Consider the following 18,681-nt stretch of genomic DNA (forward strand, 5'->3'; position numbering starts at 1 on the left):
ATTTTAATATTTTACCTAATTGAACATTAATTAAAGTAATTCAATGTTACGAATTTACATCACTTTATTATCATAACATTTTTTTATCGGCACGTTTTATCACTCTATATTGAGCAATGTATTGTGGATATTTTTCACTGCATATTAAATACATTTTTCTTAAGTATAGTATTGCATTTCTTTTATAAGAAAAAGAAAATAAAAGTAGAATATATTGATATGTACATTTTTAAATTAATGATGTTTAAAATTATCAGTAAAAATAATGTAATTAATTTTTCTGTAAAAAAGATGAGATCAATTAGTAACTTTGTAAAAGTAGTTGAAGTTGGACCTCGAGATGGATTACAAAATGAAAGAAATATTATCCCAACCAAAGTCAAAGTTGAGTTCATTAACAAACTATCAGAAAGTGGATTAAAGAATATAGAAGTTACCAGTTTTGTGTCTCCAAAATGGGTTCCCCAAATGGCAGATAATGCAGAGGTATACCAAAAGATTAATAAGAAACCAGACATTTCTTATCCAGCATTGGTACCAAACATAAAAGGCTTGAAAGCTGCATTGGAAGTAAATGTAAAAGAAATAGCTATCTTTTTGGCTGCATCTGAAACTTTTTCAAGGAAGAATATCAACTGTTCCATTGATGATAGTATGAAAAAAGCTAAGGCAGTTATTGAAGAAGCCTTAAAATATGATATTAAAGTCAGAGGATATATATCATGTATCATTGGTTGTCCTTACGAAGGTCAAATTCAAGCAACAGTTGTAGCCAATTTAGCTACATTCATGTTACAATGTGGATGCTATGAAATTTCTTTAGGAGATACTATTGGTGTAGGATCACCTAACAAAATAAAGAATGTATTACATGAATTGGGATATGTATCAAATGACATGCATGAATTTGCAATTCATTGTCATGATACTTACGGACAGGCGCTAGTAAACATTTATGCTAGCCTTGAACATGGAATAAGAATTTTTGACTCATCTGTAGCTGGTCTAGGAGGTTGTCCATATGCAGCTGGAGCCTCTGGAAATGTTGCTACGGAGGATTTACTCTATCTTTTACATGGACAAGGTTTAGAAACTGGAATAAATCTTAATGAAATAGTAAAAATAGGAGAATTTATCAGTAGTCAGCTTCAAAGACAAAATCAATCCAAAGCAGGTATTGCGATTTTAGCAAAAAAATGTTAAAACTGTAACTATTTTAATAATACCTTGAAAAAAAAAAAAAATAGTAGAATAACGAAAAATATGAATCCGTGAAAAGAAGTATGGATAGTAATGAAAGGATTCTATCTTATACTTATTAAATTTTAATGATCTTTTTTAATCTTGTATACACAATCCATAGAAATATGGCGCAACGATCGAACACACTACGATGTGTTACTTTCGTAACTAGCTATACGTTCTTTGTGATATTAAGAACATACATATAAAGCTAATTTTATTAAAAAAAATACATTATAATACATGACAACAGAATGACACACAGTATTTGATTCACGTTTTACGTAGAACCTATGTTACGAAATATTCGATAGTTCTTGTAATATAGCCTGTGTGTCTAACGTACTCAAATCTATCGATCCTCGAGTATCAATTACAACTCCAGTTACCTAAAAGATAATCATGTCATGACAAAAACATTTAGAATCATAATTTTATTTAATTGAGCATTACCATTTCCTCAAAGAATGCAACATGATTAGGTTTCTCAGAATATCTTTCATATTGATCTAAATTATCTTGCAATTTTAAGGTAAGACTATCATAATTTTGTATTATGATAGCTAAAATTTGTTGTTCTGTTGGAGTGGACAAACTTTCACTAGCTAACCACGCTGCTATTTTTGGTGGAAAATGATTTACTATATCTCTCATATTCACTAAACAATTTGTCAATTTTAATGCATGTTCTTTATACTCGTAAGATTCGCTTGTTGAATAACGGAGAGCTTGAACATATAAATAAAGTATTTATATTATTAACTATTATATGACTAAAACAATAAAAAAAAGAGTTTAAATTAAATTAAAATAATATGAAAGATTTGTTTAATACATACCCATTGCATTCAAATTTGTGAAAATAAGCCTCATTCGTATTATTTCGTAAAATAATTCGTCATAACTGCTAGGGGAGGATAAGAATGTATCTCCGTACGTAATAAACAAATTTAAGATATTCACAACCTAAAAAAATTAAATTCATTTTTTAAATTTATACTTAATACGAAAATTAAATAAATTATTAATTTACCTGAATAGCTAATGGAAAGATATTCATTTTCTTAATAAGGTGGCTTTCATGAGTTGTTAAAAATTTGAGTAAATTAATTAGTGCAGTCCAAAGATCTCTCCATTGATATCCAAGCCTAACTCTACATCTTTTTTGGTAACAAAGCAACCTCTGTAGAACTCCAATACATTGATGATAAAGTTCCAATGGAAATTTTTTCATCATATGAGATGTAACAAATTCGACAAGTAAATCTACAATATTGTGATAATTATTTAAACGATTCAAACTTTCGTACTAGATACATATGACAATTATAAATACCAAGTAAGGTAGCTGCTAATGGTTGTGCTGGTGCTGCTTTATCTTGTATCTTTCTATGATGCATCGGTACTCGATGGAGTTGTACTCTAAACGCCAAATTTGCATCATGCATTAAACTGTTTGCATATTGATCCTCGGCAATACAACTTAATATGAGGAAGCACAATTTAACGTTATTCATTATTGCCTCTGTTCTGATCACCTGCATAACTATTGAACTGAAATAATTCAAGTTTCTTACAATAAAAAATACAACACATTTGCGCGTATTATTCTTTTTACAGCAATACTTTGCTTCTCACCAATACTGTAAGAATGTGGCCAGCAAATTAAATGGCTGAGCCATCACGTCAGATAGTTGTGTTCCGGGAGCTACCGCATTTGGTCCCAATGTATTATTTGGAGAAGGTGGTGCACTAGTATCACTTTGTGTATATGCCAAAGTTGTTACAAAATTACGATTTAAATGTGTTGCTTCATAAAGTGCTAATAACAATGCATTATTTGCACGGACTTGTTGCGTTTTCGCTTCTTCTTCTCCAACGAACATACTTCCGACTATACTAGTTAAGGAAGATAACCAGGATGCTTGTATTTCTATATAACATAATTCTTATTAATACATTTATAGTAAATGATTTAAAAATATAATTATGAATGTTATATACCTGCTCTTTGTTGAACAAACTGTCTGCAAAAGTCCATCAATGAACTTGATATAACTTGCCCATAGCCATTAAGAGCTAATTCATCATCTAAAATTGATAACTTAACAATATAAGGATTTGCCCTTTCATGCTTTCTATAATTGACTAGAAGTGTTAAAAGCAACACTGCGTCATGTCCGTGACGGCTTCTAGCTGTTGTATCTCTTAAAAGCTATATAAAAAAAAAATAGAAAACATTAATGCTTAATGGGAATCATTGTCAACAATTATAGCAGTCATACTAAAGTAACACCTACTTGAACCAGAGATTCAAAAACACTATTAAGCATAACATATTCCAACAAAGTGTTCTGACTAACATTGTCCATGCCAGTTACAATAATTAACAACAATTTCAAGCACAAAGCTTTTAAACTATCAGGGTATTCACCTAGAATCATGGAAAACTTTAATAATCGGTTTGTTTCTTTTGAAAAACTGTAGATTATTTAAATGTTAAATGTATATTTGAATCTTTGATTTCTTAACATAAATGAATTAGTAATTACCTATTATGTATTAAAATGCATATACCTGTTAAGAAATTATTACAATGTTGCATTAATGTTGTCATCCTCTGTTCTGCAGAATCAAATCCTACTAAGATATCTATTAAATTAAATCCACAATCACCTTGACTAGCTTTTTTATACATGGACTGAATAACAGCTGCTAAAGTTTGTAAAGCATATACAACTCTGAAAGGATGTTCATCAACTAATGTATCTACACAATGGCAGACTAAAGCATTTAAGTTTTCTCTGCTTGCATTTAACTGCTCTGCAGTCATATGTAAAATTTCACTTTCAATATGTGGAACCTAAAAATAGAGGAAAGAACATATATTGTTAAAACAATTAAATACTGAATGTGAATTTAACCACAAGGTACTTAATATAATGATTCATTTGTTTTTTCTTTGACAGAAAGGATTCATCAGAAAATTTGTTGTAAACAAGAAGTACTAAAGATTTTCATTTTATTTGATTTACTTAAAAACTTTTTTTCACTAAAAGAATGATATTCCAAACTTATGATTCCAGTATTTAAAAACTGACTCTTGTTTATATAAATGTGTCTTAATACATCATGTTTGGTAAATTTGTTACAAAATTAATACAAGTGAGTGTAAAAGCAAGTTACAAATGTATATCTATAATTCAACAATAATGTTTGTATTTATTTAATGTTATAGTCATTGCCAACATGGGAAGTAACTAAATATTATGGGAGAGTGTGTATATATCAATTAAAATGTTTAAAATATAGAGTTCAAACAAGTGAAGCATGGTTTAATTTCAAATGCAAATTTATGCCAGGTAGTTTGCGTAAAGAAATAGAATGTGAAGATTATATTGAACCCAAAGGTACATGTTAAAAATCAGAAATACATATTTTATTTTTTTCATAAAGTTATCGATTTATAAACAATAACTACAAATAAATATCTAGTTAGCAATATGTCTAAACGACAGAAAGAACAACCAAAAGTGTCATCTGAGACAGAATCGCACGATAAAGTTCAATATAATGCAAAGGATCATAAAAGCGTACCAACTTCACTCAAGAAATTAAAAGATAATTACATTATTGATGAATTAATAGATTCAAAAAAGCAGAAAAAGCAAGGAAAGAAGGGATATCAAGAAAATAACAAATATCCTATACATGAAGATTATGTGACAAAGAAAGAAAGAAAAGTACAATTTAATTATAATCTTTACTATTAATGAATTCTTCTTTTAATGAAAAATTTTAATTGCAGGTAAAACGTGCTCAATGATTTTCATGGTAGATTAGAAGAATTCTTAGTTTGGAACCTCTGCGACATTCTCTCAAAATTACAAAAAAGTTTCAGAAACGTTTATCTTTTATTAATTGTATTTGTATATAATATTAAATAACGTTTAATATTTGAAAATAATGAAGGTACTGACCATAGGTTTAATTAAGAACAATTCATTCCAAAAATTTGGATGAGCTAGTGTTAAATCCTCTCCTTTGAAAAAGCTTTCATAAATAGGTACAAGTTTTCCTTTATGTTGGCGTTTGGAGCCAGAACCGCTCCGTTTTCTCATAGCCATTGCCATAATTGATTATTCAATTTTTATCATTTCCTTTACCTAAAAAAAATACATTGATTTCAATAATAATTATATCCAGAATGTATACAATCTTACAAATTTTAAATACATTGTTTTATACAATAATATATTGCCTTATTTAAAATTCGTAAATTCTTATCTTTTAATACACCTATACACCATACACCATACCTATAACCTCTATATAATCATTGAATTTTCAATGATGTTAAATGAATAAATAATACTTTGATAGATACAACATCTTTCAGATAAAAATGTTTATGTAATCTCACGTTTTAAAATTGTAAAAATACATAACAATAAAAATTTTGGAAAGAGGGACATCAAGTATTTACTTACTAATAAAGCAGATAACTTCTTGATGTCATATAAATAATTTCTGTATTATTTGAAAAGGCAATACTAAAAGTATGTTTTTTTTTATGTATGTTTTAACTATTATTCTTGTTTATCTAATTTTTGAAGGGTTTCATTGAGACGAGACTCTAAGTACTGAAAATGAAATAATGACGCAAATAATTACGAAAACATCCAAGCACAAGAATGACAGGGAGCCATCATGGAATAAAAAATTGATATATACATAACATACACATCATGAACATATGTCCATGATACACATTATACTTACTGTGTTATCTCTGTTTAAAACTTACATCTTAAAGATAAAATCAAGTTCATATATACATAATGATTTGCTTATATAAATCATTAACATATGGTTCCTTAACATACGATTAAATACGTAATCCATTATTACACACATATTGTGTCAACTATAAAATATAAAAATTTCGAACTATGATTTTACATTCGAGGATCTTAAATCATCTAAGAAATAGGTTCTTATTACTTTGAATTTCATTGTTATATTTTATAGTGATATAATAATATTTATATATTAAAAATATTAATAATTCTATATAAATAAATAATAAACTAAAATTATCTTATTTTATAATGAAATAAAATATTATATAAATGTGATAAAAATATTAATTATTTTAGATCTTTGTCACCAGCGACAAGTGTTTATATCCAGTACTATCTTGAACCATTTAGGCAATATTCATCTTATAATGAACAGTATATTAAACAAAATAGAGTCAAATATAATTCTTATGCAAAATATGCAGGATATATTACTATTGCTACATCTATATTAGGTTTACATTATTACATATTTTATAAAAAAGCTCAAGCTTTGGATAAGAAATCTACTTTATGTGGAGAGTTTAGAGCAGATTTAAAGACATACAATCTAGAAGAAGTAGGCAAACATGATAATAAACAAAATCGGATTTGGGTAACATTTAAACAAGGAGTATATGACATAACAGATTTTATTGAAAAACATCCAGGCGGTCCTTCTAAAATAATAATGGCAGCTGGCAGTTCAATCGAACCGTTTTGGGTAATTTTTGCTAACCATAATACAGAAGAAATATATGAGCTCCTTGAATCAATGAGAATTGGAAACATATCTAAGGATGATGCAGCCTCTAATGCAATTAATGAAAATGACCCATATTCAAAAGAACCCATAAGGCACAAAGTTCTAAAGATAAATGGACAGAAACCCTTTTGTGCTGAACCACCACCTTCTTTATTGATAGAAAGTTTCATTACACCAAAGTAAATTTGAATATAATTTTTAGAAATTTTATGTGTCAAAAAATTTACTTTCAAAATATTATTTCATTTTAGGGAAACATTTTATGTGAGAAATCATCTTCCTGTTCCTGAAATAGACTTGAAGACTTACAGTTTAGAATTAGCTATAGAAGAAATAATAAAAAAGACTCTCAAATTTGAAGATATAAAGAAATATCCCAAGTACACAATAACAAGCGCTATAATGTGTGGAGGAAATAGAAGATCAGAAATGGCACAAGTGAGTTGACATATTCTTCCCTTTTTAAAAAAGTATTTTTTAAATATTTTTTATTATGCATTATATTTTTTTTAATTTATCACAGGAAAGACAATTGAGAGGACTTAGTTGGGGTATAGGTGCTGTTGGTAATGCTACATGGACTGGTACAAGGCTATGTGATGTATTGAAAGATTTAGGAATTAATGAGGATAATTACAACCATATACAGGTATTAATGTATAAACGAAAAAGAGAGGTTTATTAAATATTAAAAGTTATGAAAAAATATTTAGAAATATAAATAATTTCATGGAACAAGTTTGAAGGGTATGACTTAGATCCTTCTGGTACACCATATGGTGCAAGTATACCCATTAGCAAAGCTATGGACCCTAGAGCAGATATAATTTTAGCTTATGAAATGAATGGGCAACCAATACCAAGAGATCACGGTTTTCCTGTTAGAGTAATTGTGCCAGGTGTTGTGGGCGCTAGGAATGTAAAATGGCTTGGTACTGAGTAATAAATATTATAATCAAACAATAAAATAATTTTGTAAACTTTTCTGTAATTTTTATAGCCAAAATAATTGTTTCGAAAGATGAAAGCCCATCACAATGGCAACAAGGTGACTATAAAGGTTTCTCTCCCAGTACTGATTGGGATAATGTAGATTTTTCTAAGGCGCCTGCTATACAGGAAATGCCTGTGATTTCTGCAATTTGCAAACCAGAACATGCAGAAACAATCAAAGTGGTAAATGGAAAGATAAATGTGAAGGGTAAAGTATAGTTTTTAAGATTTCACTTATCTTTACAACACTAATATTGTAATTATACCTTGACCAAAACGTTTTTGCAGGATATGCTTGGTCAGGAGGGGGTCGAAAAATCATTCGGGTTGATATAACAAATAACCAAGGTAAAACTTGGTATACGGCTGATTTAAATGCGGAAGATAAGAACGCTAAAGAAGGTCGATATTGGAGCTGGACATTGTGGAGTATAGATCTCCCTGTTAAAGAAGGAAGTAAAGAAATAGAAATTTGGGCAAAAGCTGTAGATGCGTCATATAATGTCCAACCGGAAAGTTTCAAAAATATCTGGAATTTACGAGGTTTTCTTTGTAATGCATATCACAGAGTTAAAGTTAAATTAGAACACTAGAGTTACTTAGAGAAGTTATAATAACAACTCAATACAGCAAAAGCTTACATAGTAAGAAATAAATAACAATTTTTTTTCATTACGAAACATGTGTTTGTAATAAATGTGCTTTTTACAATAGTATAACGTATTTCATATTTTTAAATGTTAATACCTTCTCTATTGAAATAACTAGATATGTCATCCAAAGGTATTTGACAATTTGTCGAATTATTTATATCATGAATTTCAATCAAAGGTGGAGATTGTATTGCGGATTTACCAATTATAACAACATATGGGAATCCTGTTAGGCGGGCGTGCATAAGACGATTTCCAATAGTTAAGTATGTTCTATCATCAAGTATAATATCAGTTTTTAATTGAGTTAAAATCTCTATTATGTCTTTCACATATTGTGATGCGCTTTCTTCCTTGCTACCTGCCTGTAAATTATAATGAGTTTTTAATATTTATTGTTTGTAAAAAATATTGTATAGTGTATACCTTTGGTGGTATAATGCAAACAGTATATGGTGCTAAATTTTTTGGCCATCGTAATTCTTCTTTGGTAGATAATAATTCAGTCATGACTGTAAAAATACGACTCAAACCAAGACCATAACAACCCATTACTAAGGGTTTTATTTCGTTGTTTATCCTCAATGCTACCTCTAAAGGTATTGTATACTTTGTATCTAATAGAAATGTATGTCCCACCTTGAATAAAAGTTAATCATTTATTACAGAATCTCAGATTAGTTCGAAAACTAATTTTTCCCTTCACCTCAGCAGTTCTATTTTGTTTAAGTACACTCCCACATTCTGGACATTGTGATTCCTTGCACATTATTTTATTAATGCTGTACTGACAAGATAAGCATACATAAACATTATCTTCACCAATACTACTCATATAATGATATTCATGAGACATTGAACCTCCAGTCGTTCCTGGATCACCAATAGCTGCAAATATGAATAATATTAATAAAAGAAACATGAAATTACATTATTTATTTCATTACCTTTTATACATGTTATTCCTATTTTCTTAAATATATTCTCATAAGTTTCACATACTAGTGCATATGTTTCTTTTGCTCCGTCCAAATCTTTATCAAACGTGTACAAATCTTTCATGGTAAATTCTCTACTTCTCAAGAATCCCAATTTTGGTTTTATTTCATCCCTCCATTTGTTAGAAATTTGATATAATCTTAAGGGAAACATTCTTGGTGATAATGATCCTACTGATGATACTACAGAACAAATTGCTTCTTCATGTGTCTATAGAGACATGACAAATTTATTGAATTATTTTTTATTCTTCAACTTATTGATTTATTATCTGATATCTTCGATAATTATACTTACTGGACTAAGTATATATTCCCTATGAGATCTGTCTTGTAACTTAAACAATTCTCTTATGTTATCATTAAACCTATTTGATTTTTTCCATAACTGTGTGGATGTTAAAGCTGGAAGTAATAACTTTTGAGCTCCAATCTTTTCCATTTCGGTATCAACGAGTGCTATTAATTTATTTAAAACACGTAAGCCTAAAGGTAGAAATGCATACATTCCATTGTTAACTTGTTTAATCAACCCATATTTAATTAGGTTCTGCAATTAATGATATAAAAAATATACATTATAATTAATAAATAAAAACAAATGATAAAATAGAAAAAGTACTTCATAGCTTTTCGAAGAAAGTTCTGTTTTTTTACTGGTGGCGATCGTAGATGTAGTCGGTTGAAATAAATGCGATAATTTGTTTATATTACGAATCGGTAAACTTGACATATTGAAATAATTTTGGACAAAATATTGTAGTTAAACGCACATACAATACACTAGAATAAGTGTATCTTGCTCTCTGATTTTACGCTCTAAACATTCGCATCAACTACACACATTCTTGGTCGATGTTTTTAGGTCCAGTGATATACGGTTCGTGGATACACTGATCATGTTCGTAATAATGGTTAGAAAATTAGAAACAGACTAAACAATCCAAAGAATGACAGATAGATTCTCTCAAATTTTTCAGCTTTTAGATTATTTTCTTTGATTTTAATTTCTTTCTCTACGATTGTTGCTTAATGCTGTAATCGCAAGTTTGTTGTCGGTTTGAGAAAATTTCTCAACTCCTATAGTTTTCGTCAGAAAATGTAACACCACGAAATAGGGTCAAGTTGATCCGAAACAAATGGAATTTACAGTTGGTGAAATGGAGGGAAAGAAATTGGAATTATCTTTCCAAGATGAAATCCTTTCTGAAAATATCAATCAGGCCGATTCCAGTGTAAAATCAGATGTTTCAATTGCAGAAGGTACGATTTAAGGAGTTTTGTTTAACGAAAATCTAATATCAATTATTTCTCGAGTTGCTTAAATAAAAATATTTCAAATGGCAACTGTTTAAATGCTTCTTAATATTGCTTCTTTGATTAACATTTTTAGATATTAATCCTTTAACCCAACAAGATATAAAAATACATGAAGAAACAATGCCAATTCATGAGGAGCTTGTACAAGACAGCACTGATGAAATTAGAGGAGATTCAGTATTAATAAAGAACAGTGATGAAAGGAAATATCAATTGATAGAAAGAAACAATATTGACACAACTGTAAAAAGTTCCACTTCTTTAAGTAATTTCACAAGTGAGTTTATAAAATGTCAGACATCTGTTGATACAATCCTTCCACAAGAAAAGTGTCTTCAGAAATCATCTTCCTGTAATGATATTAGATTATCATCAACAACATTATATGATACATTGTTATGTACATCTTCAGATACAATTTCTAATCATAATGTAAGGTCTATATCACCAAGTACAATATGTAATGATGAAGAAGAAATAATTTTTAATACTAAATTGTATATGAAGGAACATGGAACAAAATCATTGAAAAATATTGTTGGTATAGACACACCTAAAAACTGTGAAGTTAAAGAAAGTATTGGGGAAACAAAAGAAGAAGTATATCATTCTAATGCAAATGGAAAATTACTAGTAAATAATGGTCAAACTCCAAGAAATTTAGTTAAATATGAAAAGAATTTTAATAAAGAACAAAAACTATGTGAAATTATCAAGGATACTAAGACACAGAGCAATGTAATATCTAGACCAACTTTAGTCGATGACAGCAAATTGGTGAAAATTTCACTGCCAACAAATCCAATTAACATAATGCAATCAAATGCTCAGTTTCTAAACAAAAGTCGTAACTTTTTAAATTTTATTACAGAAAAATCAACAAACATCATGGAAAAAGCACTGTTACCACAACATATAGCAATGAGATATAATTCAGTAATGAAATCTGTAGATAATATTTGTAATGAGAAAAGGTATACAGAAGAGTCTTCTGGCATGGAATCCTCTTTGACAGGATCAGCATTCAATAATACATCAGATTCGTTTTTAAAAACAAAAAATATTTCTTATGTAACAAAAGGTCAAATGGATGTGCAAACTGTAGAAAATGAATATGTAAAAAATGATGAAAATAAAAACACTTTCATGTTAAGTTCGAATGAAACTATAAGTGGAAATATTGAACAAAATAGTAAATATTTAATTACAAATGAATACATCTTTGATGAAAATAATGTCATTGATCATTCCCCTAATTTAAAAGATTCAAAACAATCAGAATCCTCTTCCATCAGTAACAATGTTAATAAAACAAATGATAATGTACTTTGTGCAAATACAAATAGGAATCACAATCTTAATTTTGCGGTATTAAATCCTGGAGGCAACAATATAGAGGAAGCTATTACTGATACAATATATAAAAAAGAAGAAGCAAGTGCTGATTTTGAAGAATCAAAACAGAGTTTGTTGCAACATCCAGTTTATCTTACTTTATTAAAAGACTATGCGGATTTAAAATCTAAGCACTTGAAGTTACAAGAAAAAGTTGAACACCTGGAAGAAAGGAATCGAATTTTGGAAGCAGAAAACAAAGGAGAGATCTTTTCTGTGCAAATAGAAACATTAGAAAAGACAATAAACAGACTTACACTTGAATTGCACACATCATTAGAAGCACAGGAAATGTATAAAAAAGAGTACAGTGCTGCAAATAAAGAAAGGGAAAGCATGGTAATGAAATACGCAGTTAGTGAGAAACAACTTATTGATACACAAAGGTACATCAAAATTTGTATAGCTTTTATCAATATATTTTATAATTATTTAATATCTCCTTTTTTTATCTTACTGTCATTAGGGCGAAGGAATCTGCAGAACGTAAAGTAAAAGAAATGACAATGCAACAAGAAACACTGCATAGTAAACTACGAGAAATGCAAGGGGAACGAGGTAGAATATGTAATATTCTAACCGGAAAACATCGCGAGGTAACTGATCTTCAGAGAGAAGTTGAAAAATTAAAGGAAGATGTAAAGATGAGGGATATAAAGTTACAATGGACTCAGAACAAATTGAAAACAGAAATGGATTTGCAGAAGGAAACTCAACAAAAATTAGACAAAGCCACGGTAATAACGCTAAGAGAAGGTAGTTTATTGTTTTGTATGTAATTTTATATTAGTTTTATTCTCTTTTTTTTTTTCTTTTTGTAGATCAGGATCAACGAAATGAAGGAAGAATGCGAACAAGTCCGCAAAGAAACACAAGAAACAATGCGAAAATTTCAACAATCGGAAGAGAATAAAGCAGTTACATTAGATCAGCAATTAAAGGAACAACAGGCACGTTTAATTTTAGAAAGACACGTCACTGAGGATAAAGAAATGTTGAGGGTTCAATTACAAAAGGAAGTAGATACATTGAAACACAGACAACAAGTTCTAATTGAAGAAAACAACACGCTTAGTTTAAAGATACAGGATGTTGAAAAAAACCGGTTAAACTATGAAAGTAATCTGAATAATTTGAAAATCATAACAGATCAACGTCAAAAAGAAATTACAGAACTATTAAGTAAAGTATCTGAGTTAGAATCATTGAAGACTCAGCTTCAACAGTGGGTATCACTCTTGTAAAGTTATGATTTTAGTTTGTTTTATGTTTATCTTATTAGTAATTTGTTTCTTTTTTTTCAACATAGCAAGAATCAATACTTAGCATCAACGGAAGTAGAGATCCAACATTTACGTTTGGCTAATGAAGAATTACAGGCTGATATGTCTGCATGCCAACAGAAAGAAGCAGAGATGCTGGACTTCACGCAAAAATTGACTGATAAAAATGTACGGCTACAATCGGAGTTTACAGCCATTGAAGCCAAAGCAAAACAATTAGAACAAGAGCATGGACCATTATATCAACGTATAAGTGAATTAATTGATAAAGTGAAAGCATTGGAAGAAAATCTTGTTCGAGAAAAGAAAGCGAGAATTGAAGAAAGCGAAGTTTTAGAAAGGTGTCTTACGGAACAAACGCAGGCAGCGAAAAATCTTGCTCAGCAATTGGAAGATAGTCAAGGAGAAAATGCGGTGTTAAAGAGGAAACAACAACTAAGTATGAAGGAAATGACGCGTGAGCTTCAACAATGTCGGAAAAAATTAGATGCGTTTGAAACATCAATACCTTATAATTCGTTGAGTGTTGCATCTAGAACTGGATCAAATATTTCATTAAATACAGGTTTTTAAATACGAGATTTAAATATTTATACATGTTTTGACATGTTATTGTGTTAATATTTATTATTATTATTACTTTATTTTTTATTATTATTTTAGGAGATGCTTTAAATGGTGCCTTATCCGATAACAGTATCAATGGTGACCAAAGTATTCAGCCTACAGAGCCTAGTAGACAATTGTTAATAGATCGTATTATAAAGTTACAAGAGAGTAATGCTAGGAAAGCAGAAAAGCTAGATTTTTTTGAGGAACATACTCGAATATTGGTTGAAGAATTGCAGAAGAAAAAGAAAATCATACAAACTTATATTTTACATGAGAATATTGGTGCCATGGGTGGCAATGAGAGAGATAAATACAAGGTAAATTTCATCTTTAGACTTTTGAATCTTATAGATGCAGTGGAACTCCATTTATATGAACGAAATTTTAGTAGTGCCTGATTAACTGAAATTTAGCTATGTGGCACACTCCCATATTTTGTGGTATATTCTCACATTATTATGTATTTAAGAACAAATGTTTCGTGGAATCTTTTTATATGAACATGAACTCTTATTAACTGTATGAAAAGTCATAGGTAGTGAACAAAAATAGGGCATTTCCTATTATATGAACGACCTGATTATATGGACTAATTTGTTTCCCAACAGGTTTATATAAACGGAGTTATACTACATTATAAATATTATGAATTTTATATTATATTACATTTCACTTTTTTATGTACAAGCATATCAAGAGCAGGAGAAATGCAGTAAGTTTAACAAGAAAAATTTAAACTATCATTGTAACTTTCGCGGTAATTTATAAATCTAAATAATTATAAGTTTCGTTTAGTTTTAATTGTTATTGAATTACAGGCTGAATTAGCAAGACATGGAGGAATAATGGCCTCTGTCTACAATCAACGAGTCTCGGATGATAATATGACTCTTGAATTATCACTAGAAATAAATCAAAAACTCCAAGCGGTTCTCGAAGATGCATTATTTAAGAATATTACTCTAAAGGTAAATGTAAAAATGTACGACATATTATATCTATAAATGAACTTGTTATTCTAACTCATTGTTATCCTTTTAGGATAACATCGATACTCTCGGTGAAGAAATAGCAAGGTTAACGATGCAGAACCAACAAAGGCAAAATACACACTAAAAGTATATTAGGACAACATTCTTGTACTTATATTGTAAAGATAACGAAATATCAAATGCATGTGTTAAAAACGCGGAGATAGGCAAATTATCGATTAAGAAACTTGGTATATATATACATATACTAATATTAACTTTAATGTCTTATACTGAATATACATAAAGTTACATTTTTTTCTATAAAATACACATAAAAAGTCATCGTTTTAAGTAAAATTAATCTTTCAAAATAATTTGAAAGATATATCCTTTTTCAATTCAAAATGGATATAATAATTTCGTGATTACTTTTTCATCTGAATGTTTTTAATGTATTTTTCATGTATTATATAGTAGTTTTTATCATATATATATTGTAAAAAAGGTACTTTGGTATATCATTTTAGTTCCTTTGTTATTTAACTGATAGTTGATTTCCATTACAACTGATATTGTGTTTCAGTATAAAAAAACAGCTTTATTATATCTAGTCAAAAATGTTGTTACTTAATAGAATTCATTAAAGTGTTAAATGCAGAATATAGAATATTTTTGATAAATATTGGCATTGTATTATAACGTGTAGAAATAATTTGTTCTTCACGTGAACCCCTGTTAATTTACTTAATTATTCTATACAAATTTCCGTTTTTTAAAGGACATTCCATATCGTTGATATCATTAAGAATTTGTAATACATGCCAATGAAAATTTTTAGTAAGAACTTGTTAATATTGTATTAGTTTTATGTACGTATGATACATTTAATTTATTAAATAAGTACGCTACAATAGTAATTAACGATTATATATATTATATCTGATGTAAAAATTGTAAACCTCTATAGAAACAAAATATGACATGGTATTGTATAAAATAATTAAAAAAATATTCCAATTTATTCTAAATGGACAAACTTGAAATTTCTTGTAAATTATTTTCATTTGAATATTATAAAGAATGATTCACTTACCGTATGTATATCCCTTATTTGTCATAAACGAATACATATCAAACACATAAAAATAATAATCGAAAAAACTTACATTTTTTATAAATTTATTCGCAATAAACCATAAGAACATAAAGACCCCGTATTACACGAAATATATGAGAAGAAAAAGATTCTAATTACTTCTAATGCAATAATTTTACAATAATAATAATAATAAAAAAAGATTTGAATGAAGTAGGTTTGTTCACACATTTAATGACAACCTGTACTACATAATATAAAGTATTTGATTATAACAAGGCGAAGCAGACCTTGTGATTTTATAATTATATTTTTCTTGTATTTTTCCATTTTCTTTTCTTGTCGTCAGATAATTATGAAACTATTATATTACTTTTACTCCATCTAATAAGAGGAACACACCTATTACTTCATAGCAAGTTCTTTTTTTCGAGAAGTACCTCCCGTTATTTGCCATATATATATAAGACACATTTTATTCCTTCGGACAAATAATTTTGTTTTTAAACTTGTGCTTTGTTCTCCCTTGTTCTTTACTCTCTTTTTTAATGGCATCTTCATTCTGTATATACACTATGCACAGCACTTATAATTTTACAAAGCATTTTACTACCGAAATTTACAATCGAGTAAATAAATTACCATTTAAATTGCGATTTAATCAAAAGTAGGTGTATATGTTTAGTTCTTACGTATCTCGCGTGTAAATAGTACATATGTATGTGCTTATGTGTTTGCACGTGTGTGCCTGTGTGTCTATATATATATAACAATCACATATGTATATGTGTATATATATGTAATGAATATTGCTTTTTGTACATTGTATCGTGGTATGTATACACATGTACGTGAACTTACGTGCTACATTTCACCTTATTCTTAAGGATCATCTTACTCTGAAGAATCACTGATTAATTCGCAGTTTGGACAATCTCAAGCGATGATTTACAAAAACGTTATGAATATATAATAATGATGCTCTGTTTTGTCCAACTACTAACACGGCTCCGTTCATTAGTCACGGTACGATTATCGTTTCGCAAATTAGCAAACAGTGTCACAACTTAATCGGAATCTATATACATACATGTGAGTTTGATTGTGACTACTAGGACGAAAAATAATTTGTTGCTCTTCTAGCTTCTTACGACTTGACCTGAAAATAATCACACTTTCCGCGGTATTTAACAAATTTTTACACAGTTTATTTCAATTAATCCTCTCTCTTGAATCGAATAACACTACATTTGTCGTTTTACTATGCCTTGTGATTTTGGTGTCTTTTAACAGCTACGAAATCCTTCCTCCTTTTTGTACAGAGTTTATGAAACAACATAATCAAAAGTAAATTTTAATTTTAAAATTGATTTACGACATTGATCCAGTTGATTCATATAAATATATACTTAAAATTCAATTTAAATTCATAATCGATATAAATCAAGCTTTGAGACAGATGAAGATCGTTAAAGAAAGTGTGAATGATTTGTATGTTAGTGTTTAACAAAACTGAATACCGGCTAGACACGATTCGAAACGGCATATTCGGCTAAAATATCTTGAAAACACTTTTGAAACTAATATTTTCGATGTAAATATTTTTTGAGAATCCTATAACTAAATTTAATAAAAAGATAGATTTGATAATATGTAATTGGTTTACAAGGTATTTGATTTTAAAATTGCTCTCGTATGAAGATCATAAGGAAGAAACATAAGTACATTTTTGTTGACGTTCTCATTTTTTTGGCATTTAATAGTTAAAAAGATATATTTCAACATAAAATAGCAAAAGATAGAGAGTATCTCTTAGGTTCAGAGATATAGTTAATAATATTTTGTAGAAGCTAAATTTGTAATCGTTAGCATAAATACTGTTTTAATATTCTAACAAACAATATTTTTAAGGTTATAAAAAGCACGAAAAAATCATGTTTAGCCTAGAAGCCAAATAAAAAGACACATTTGGATTAATTTAATAACATACTGAATTTTAAAACTGCTGCCCCATTAAAAACTGAGAAATGTATCTGATTTTTTGTTTCTTTTCCTGTGGTCTTCATATAAAAATAACAAAATGTAACTTATCATGTCCTTCGTCTGCCTTCGTCTGGTTTAAAATACCTGTTTCGATAGACAACACAAGAAACACTCCAAATTATTAACCGTTGCCCGTTGCTCATTGCTGTTCCACCAGATCGATCGTATATACTTGCAGCTCTCCTAACCTTTAAAAAGAATAGAAAGAGTTCCCGTACTTTTAACTGTCGTAACGCAAGATTTCGAAATTCCCCCACGTAAATTTGCCACCCTTAAAGCACGCTGGCTCTGGAGCGCGTTAATTTTGCCAGGCGAATTGATTTTGACCCTGCCATGGCTATAGCCGTTCGCTCTCGCAGTCGTAGCCCGTTGCTGCATTAACTCTGCCCAGTTAGATCGAAGTTGCGAACCGCCAAGAGGGAGAGCCCCGGGATCAGCAAGAGGAACGAGAGCCAGAGAACGAGG

The 18,681-nt window shown here is 29.2% G+C and overlaps 6 protein-coding genes across 11 annotated transcripts; 4 read left to right on the plus strand and 2 right to left on the minus strand.

Moving 5' to 3' along the window:
• The first annotated feature begins 92 nt into the window (after positions 1-92).
• Hmgcl (hydroxymethylglutaryl-CoA lyase) lies at positions 93-4,543 on the plus strand. Of its 2 annotated transcripts, XR_011800713.2 has the most exons (3): positions 93-1,174; positions 4,212-4,407; positions 4,481-4,543. XR_011800713.2 is itself a non-coding variant. In XM_072010673.1 (2 exons), exons 1-2 carry the CDS (start codon positions 220-222, stop codon positions 2,889-2,891), a joined length of 984 nt encoding a protein of 327 aa, XP_071866774.1. In that variant the 5' UTR covers positions 93-219; the 3' UTR covers positions 2,892-3,091. The 2 variants fall into 2 exon arrangements, 1 of the variants encoding a protein (XP_071866774.1); XM_072010673.1 differs by lacking the exons at positions 4,212-4,407; positions 4,481-4,543 and adding an exon at positions 2,863-3,091.
• Positions 1,443-6,068, minus strand: LOC139990969 (armadillo-like helical domain-containing protein 3). 3 transcript variants are annotated; one of them, XM_074111908.1, is made up of 11 exons: positions 6,050-6,068; positions 5,223-5,408; positions 3,820-4,105; positions 3,543-3,676; positions 3,247-3,457; positions 2,881-3,175; positions 2,579-2,796; positions 2,276-2,508; positions 2,082-2,208; positions 1,696-1,970; positions 1,443-1,631 (listed from the first exon to the last, which is right to left on the minus strand). In XM_074111908.1, exons 2-11 carry the CDS (start codon positions 5,373-5,375, stop codon positions 1,539-1,541), a joined length of 2,025 nt encoding a protein of 674 aa, XP_073968009.1. In that variant the 5' UTR covers positions 5,376-5,408; positions 6,050-6,068; the 3' UTR covers positions 1,443-1,538. The 3 variants fall into 3 exon arrangements, with proteins under 3 accessions (XP_073968009.1, XP_071866746.1, XP_071866745.1); XM_072010645.2 differs by lacking the exon at positions 6,050-6,068 and adding an exon at positions 5,733-5,925 and having other exon boundaries at positions 1,903-1,970; XM_072010644.2 differs by lacking the exon at positions 6,050-6,068 and adding an exon at positions 5,733-5,921.
• Positions 4,557-5,420, plus strand: LOC141445830 (uncharacterized). Its single transcript, XM_074111909.1, has 3 exons — positions 4,557-4,652; positions 4,738-4,985; positions 5,051-5,420. The coding sequence occupies exons 1-3, from the start codon at positions 4,598-4,600 to the stop codon at positions 5,066-5,068; spliced, it is 321 nt and encodes a 106-aa protein (XP_073968010.1). The 5' UTR covers positions 4,557-4,597; the 3' UTR covers positions 5,069-5,420.
• A 36-nt stretch (positions 6,069-6,104) lies between the features above and the next one.
• Positions 6,105-9,165, plus strand: Shop (sulfite oxidase). Its single transcript, XM_072010666.1, has 7 exons — positions 6,105-6,235; positions 6,402-7,028; positions 7,101-7,287; positions 7,373-7,498; positions 7,589-7,781; positions 7,850-8,050; positions 8,131-9,165. The coding sequence occupies exons 1-7, from the start codon at positions 6,195-6,197 to the stop codon at positions 8,433-8,435; spliced, it is 1,680 nt and encodes a 559-aa protein (XP_071866767.1). The 5' UTR covers positions 6,105-6,194; the 3' UTR covers positions 8,436-9,165.
• On the minus strand, positions 8,545-10,243 carry Prors-m (prolyl-tRNA synthetase 2-like protein, mitochondrial). Its single transcript, XM_072010671.1, has 6 exons — positions 10,116-10,243; positions 9,792-10,043; positions 9,443-9,704; positions 9,202-9,383; positions 8,922-9,134; positions 8,545-8,860 (listed from the first exon to the last, which is right to left on the minus strand). Exons 1-6 carry the CDS (start codon positions 10,224-10,226, stop codon positions 8,576-8,578), a joined length of 1,305 nt encoding a protein of 434 aa, XP_071866772.1. The 5' UTR covers positions 10,227-10,243; the 3' UTR covers positions 8,545-8,575.
• A 389-nt stretch (positions 10,244-10,632) lies between these two features.
• On the plus strand, positions 10,633-15,894 carry Golgin104 (coiled-coil domain-containing protein 186). Of its 3 annotated transcripts, XM_072010640.1 has the most exons (10): positions 10,633-10,756; positions 10,887-11,090; positions 11,226-12,594; positions 12,675-12,945; positions 13,030-13,433; positions 13,518-14,056; positions 14,155-14,420; positions 14,792-14,815; positions 14,922-15,071; positions 15,145-15,894. In XM_072010640.1, exons 1-10 carry the CDS (start codon positions 10,633-10,635, stop codon positions 15,217-15,219), a joined length of 3,426 nt encoding a protein of 1,141 aa, XP_071866741.1. In that variant the 3' UTR covers positions 15,220-15,894. The 3 variants fall into 3 exon arrangements, with proteins under 3 accessions (XP_071866741.1, XP_071866739.1, XP_071866740.1); XM_072010638.1 differs by having other exon boundaries at positions 10,887-12,594; XM_072010639.1 differs by lacking the exon at positions 14,792-14,815 and having other exon boundaries at positions 10,887-12,594.
• The last annotated feature ends 2,787 nt before the right edge of the window (positions 15,895-18,681 follow it).

Source organism: Bombus fervidus, chromosome 9 (genome assembly GCF_041682495.2).
Source record: "Bombus fervidus isolate BK054 chromosome 9, iyBomFerv1, whole genome shotgun sequence".
NCBI classification, from domain to species: Eukaryota; Metazoa; Arthropoda; class Insecta; order Hymenoptera; family Apidae; genus Bombus; species Bombus fervidus.

Bases quoted from the DNA above. Each gene is read 5' to 3' on its own strand.
- Hmgcl (XM_072010673.1), top strand. From the start codon at position 220: ATGTACATTTTTAAATTAATGATGTTTAAAATTATCAGTAAAAATAAT. The intron at 1,175-2,862 runs GTATTGCGATTT...TTCTTTTTACAG, and splicing joins ACAAAATCAATCCAAAGCAG to CAATACTTTGCTTCTCACCA.
- LOC141445830 (XM_074111909.1), top strand. From the start codon at position 4,598: ATGCCAGGTAGTTTGCGTAAAGAAATAGAATGTGAAGATTATATTGAA. The intron at 4,653-4,737 runs GTACATGTTAAA...ATAAATATCTAG, and splicing joins AGATTATATTGAACCCAAAG to TTAGCAATATGTCTAAACGA.
- LOC139990969 (XM_074111908.1), bottom strand. From the start codon at position 5,375: ATGGCAATGGCTATGAGAAAACGGAGCGGTTCTGGCTCCAAACGCCAA. The intron at 2,509-2,578 runs GTATTTATAATT...ACAATATTGTAG, and splicing joins ATTAGCAGCTACCTTACTTG to ATTTACTTGTCGAATTTGTT. The intron at 1,971-2,081 runs GTATGTATTAAA...TATATGTTCAAG, and splicing joins CACAAATTTGAATGCAATGG to CTCTCCGTTATTCAACAAGC.
- Shop (XM_072010666.1), top strand. From the start codon at position 6,195: ATGATTTTACATTCGAGGATCTTAAATCATCTAAGAAATAG. The intron at 7,029-7,100 runs GTAAATTTGAAT...ATTTCATTTTAG, and splicing joins GAAAGTTTCATTACACCAAA to GGAAACATTTTATGTGAGAA. The intron at 8,051-8,130 runs GTAAAGTATAGT...ACGTTTTTGCAG, and splicing joins TGGAAAGATAAATGTGAAGG to GATATGCTTGGTCAGGAGGG.
- Prors-m (XM_072010671.1), bottom strand. From the start codon at position 10,226: ATGTCAAGTTTACCGATTCGTAATATAAACAAATTATCGCATTTATTT. The intron at 9,705-9,791 runs GTAAGTATAATT...ATGTCTCTATAG, and splicing joins GGGAATATATACTTAGTCCA to ACACATGAAGAAGCAATTTG. The intron at 9,135-9,201 runs GTGAAGGGAAAA...CTTTTATTCAAG, and splicing joins AACAAAATAGAACTGCTGAG to GTGGGACATACATTTCTATT.
- Golgin104 (XM_072010638.1), top strand. From the start codon at position 10,633: ATGGAATTTACAGTTGGTGAAATGGAGGGAAAGAAATTGGAATTATCT. The intron at 12,595-12,674 runs GTACATCAAAAT...TACTGTCATTAG, and splicing joins CAACTTATTGATACACAAAG to GGCGAAGGAATCTGCAGAAC. The intron at 13,434-13,517 runs GTGGGTATCACT...TTTTCAACATAG, and splicing joins TTGAAGACTCAGCTTCAACA to CAAGAATCAATACTTAGCAT.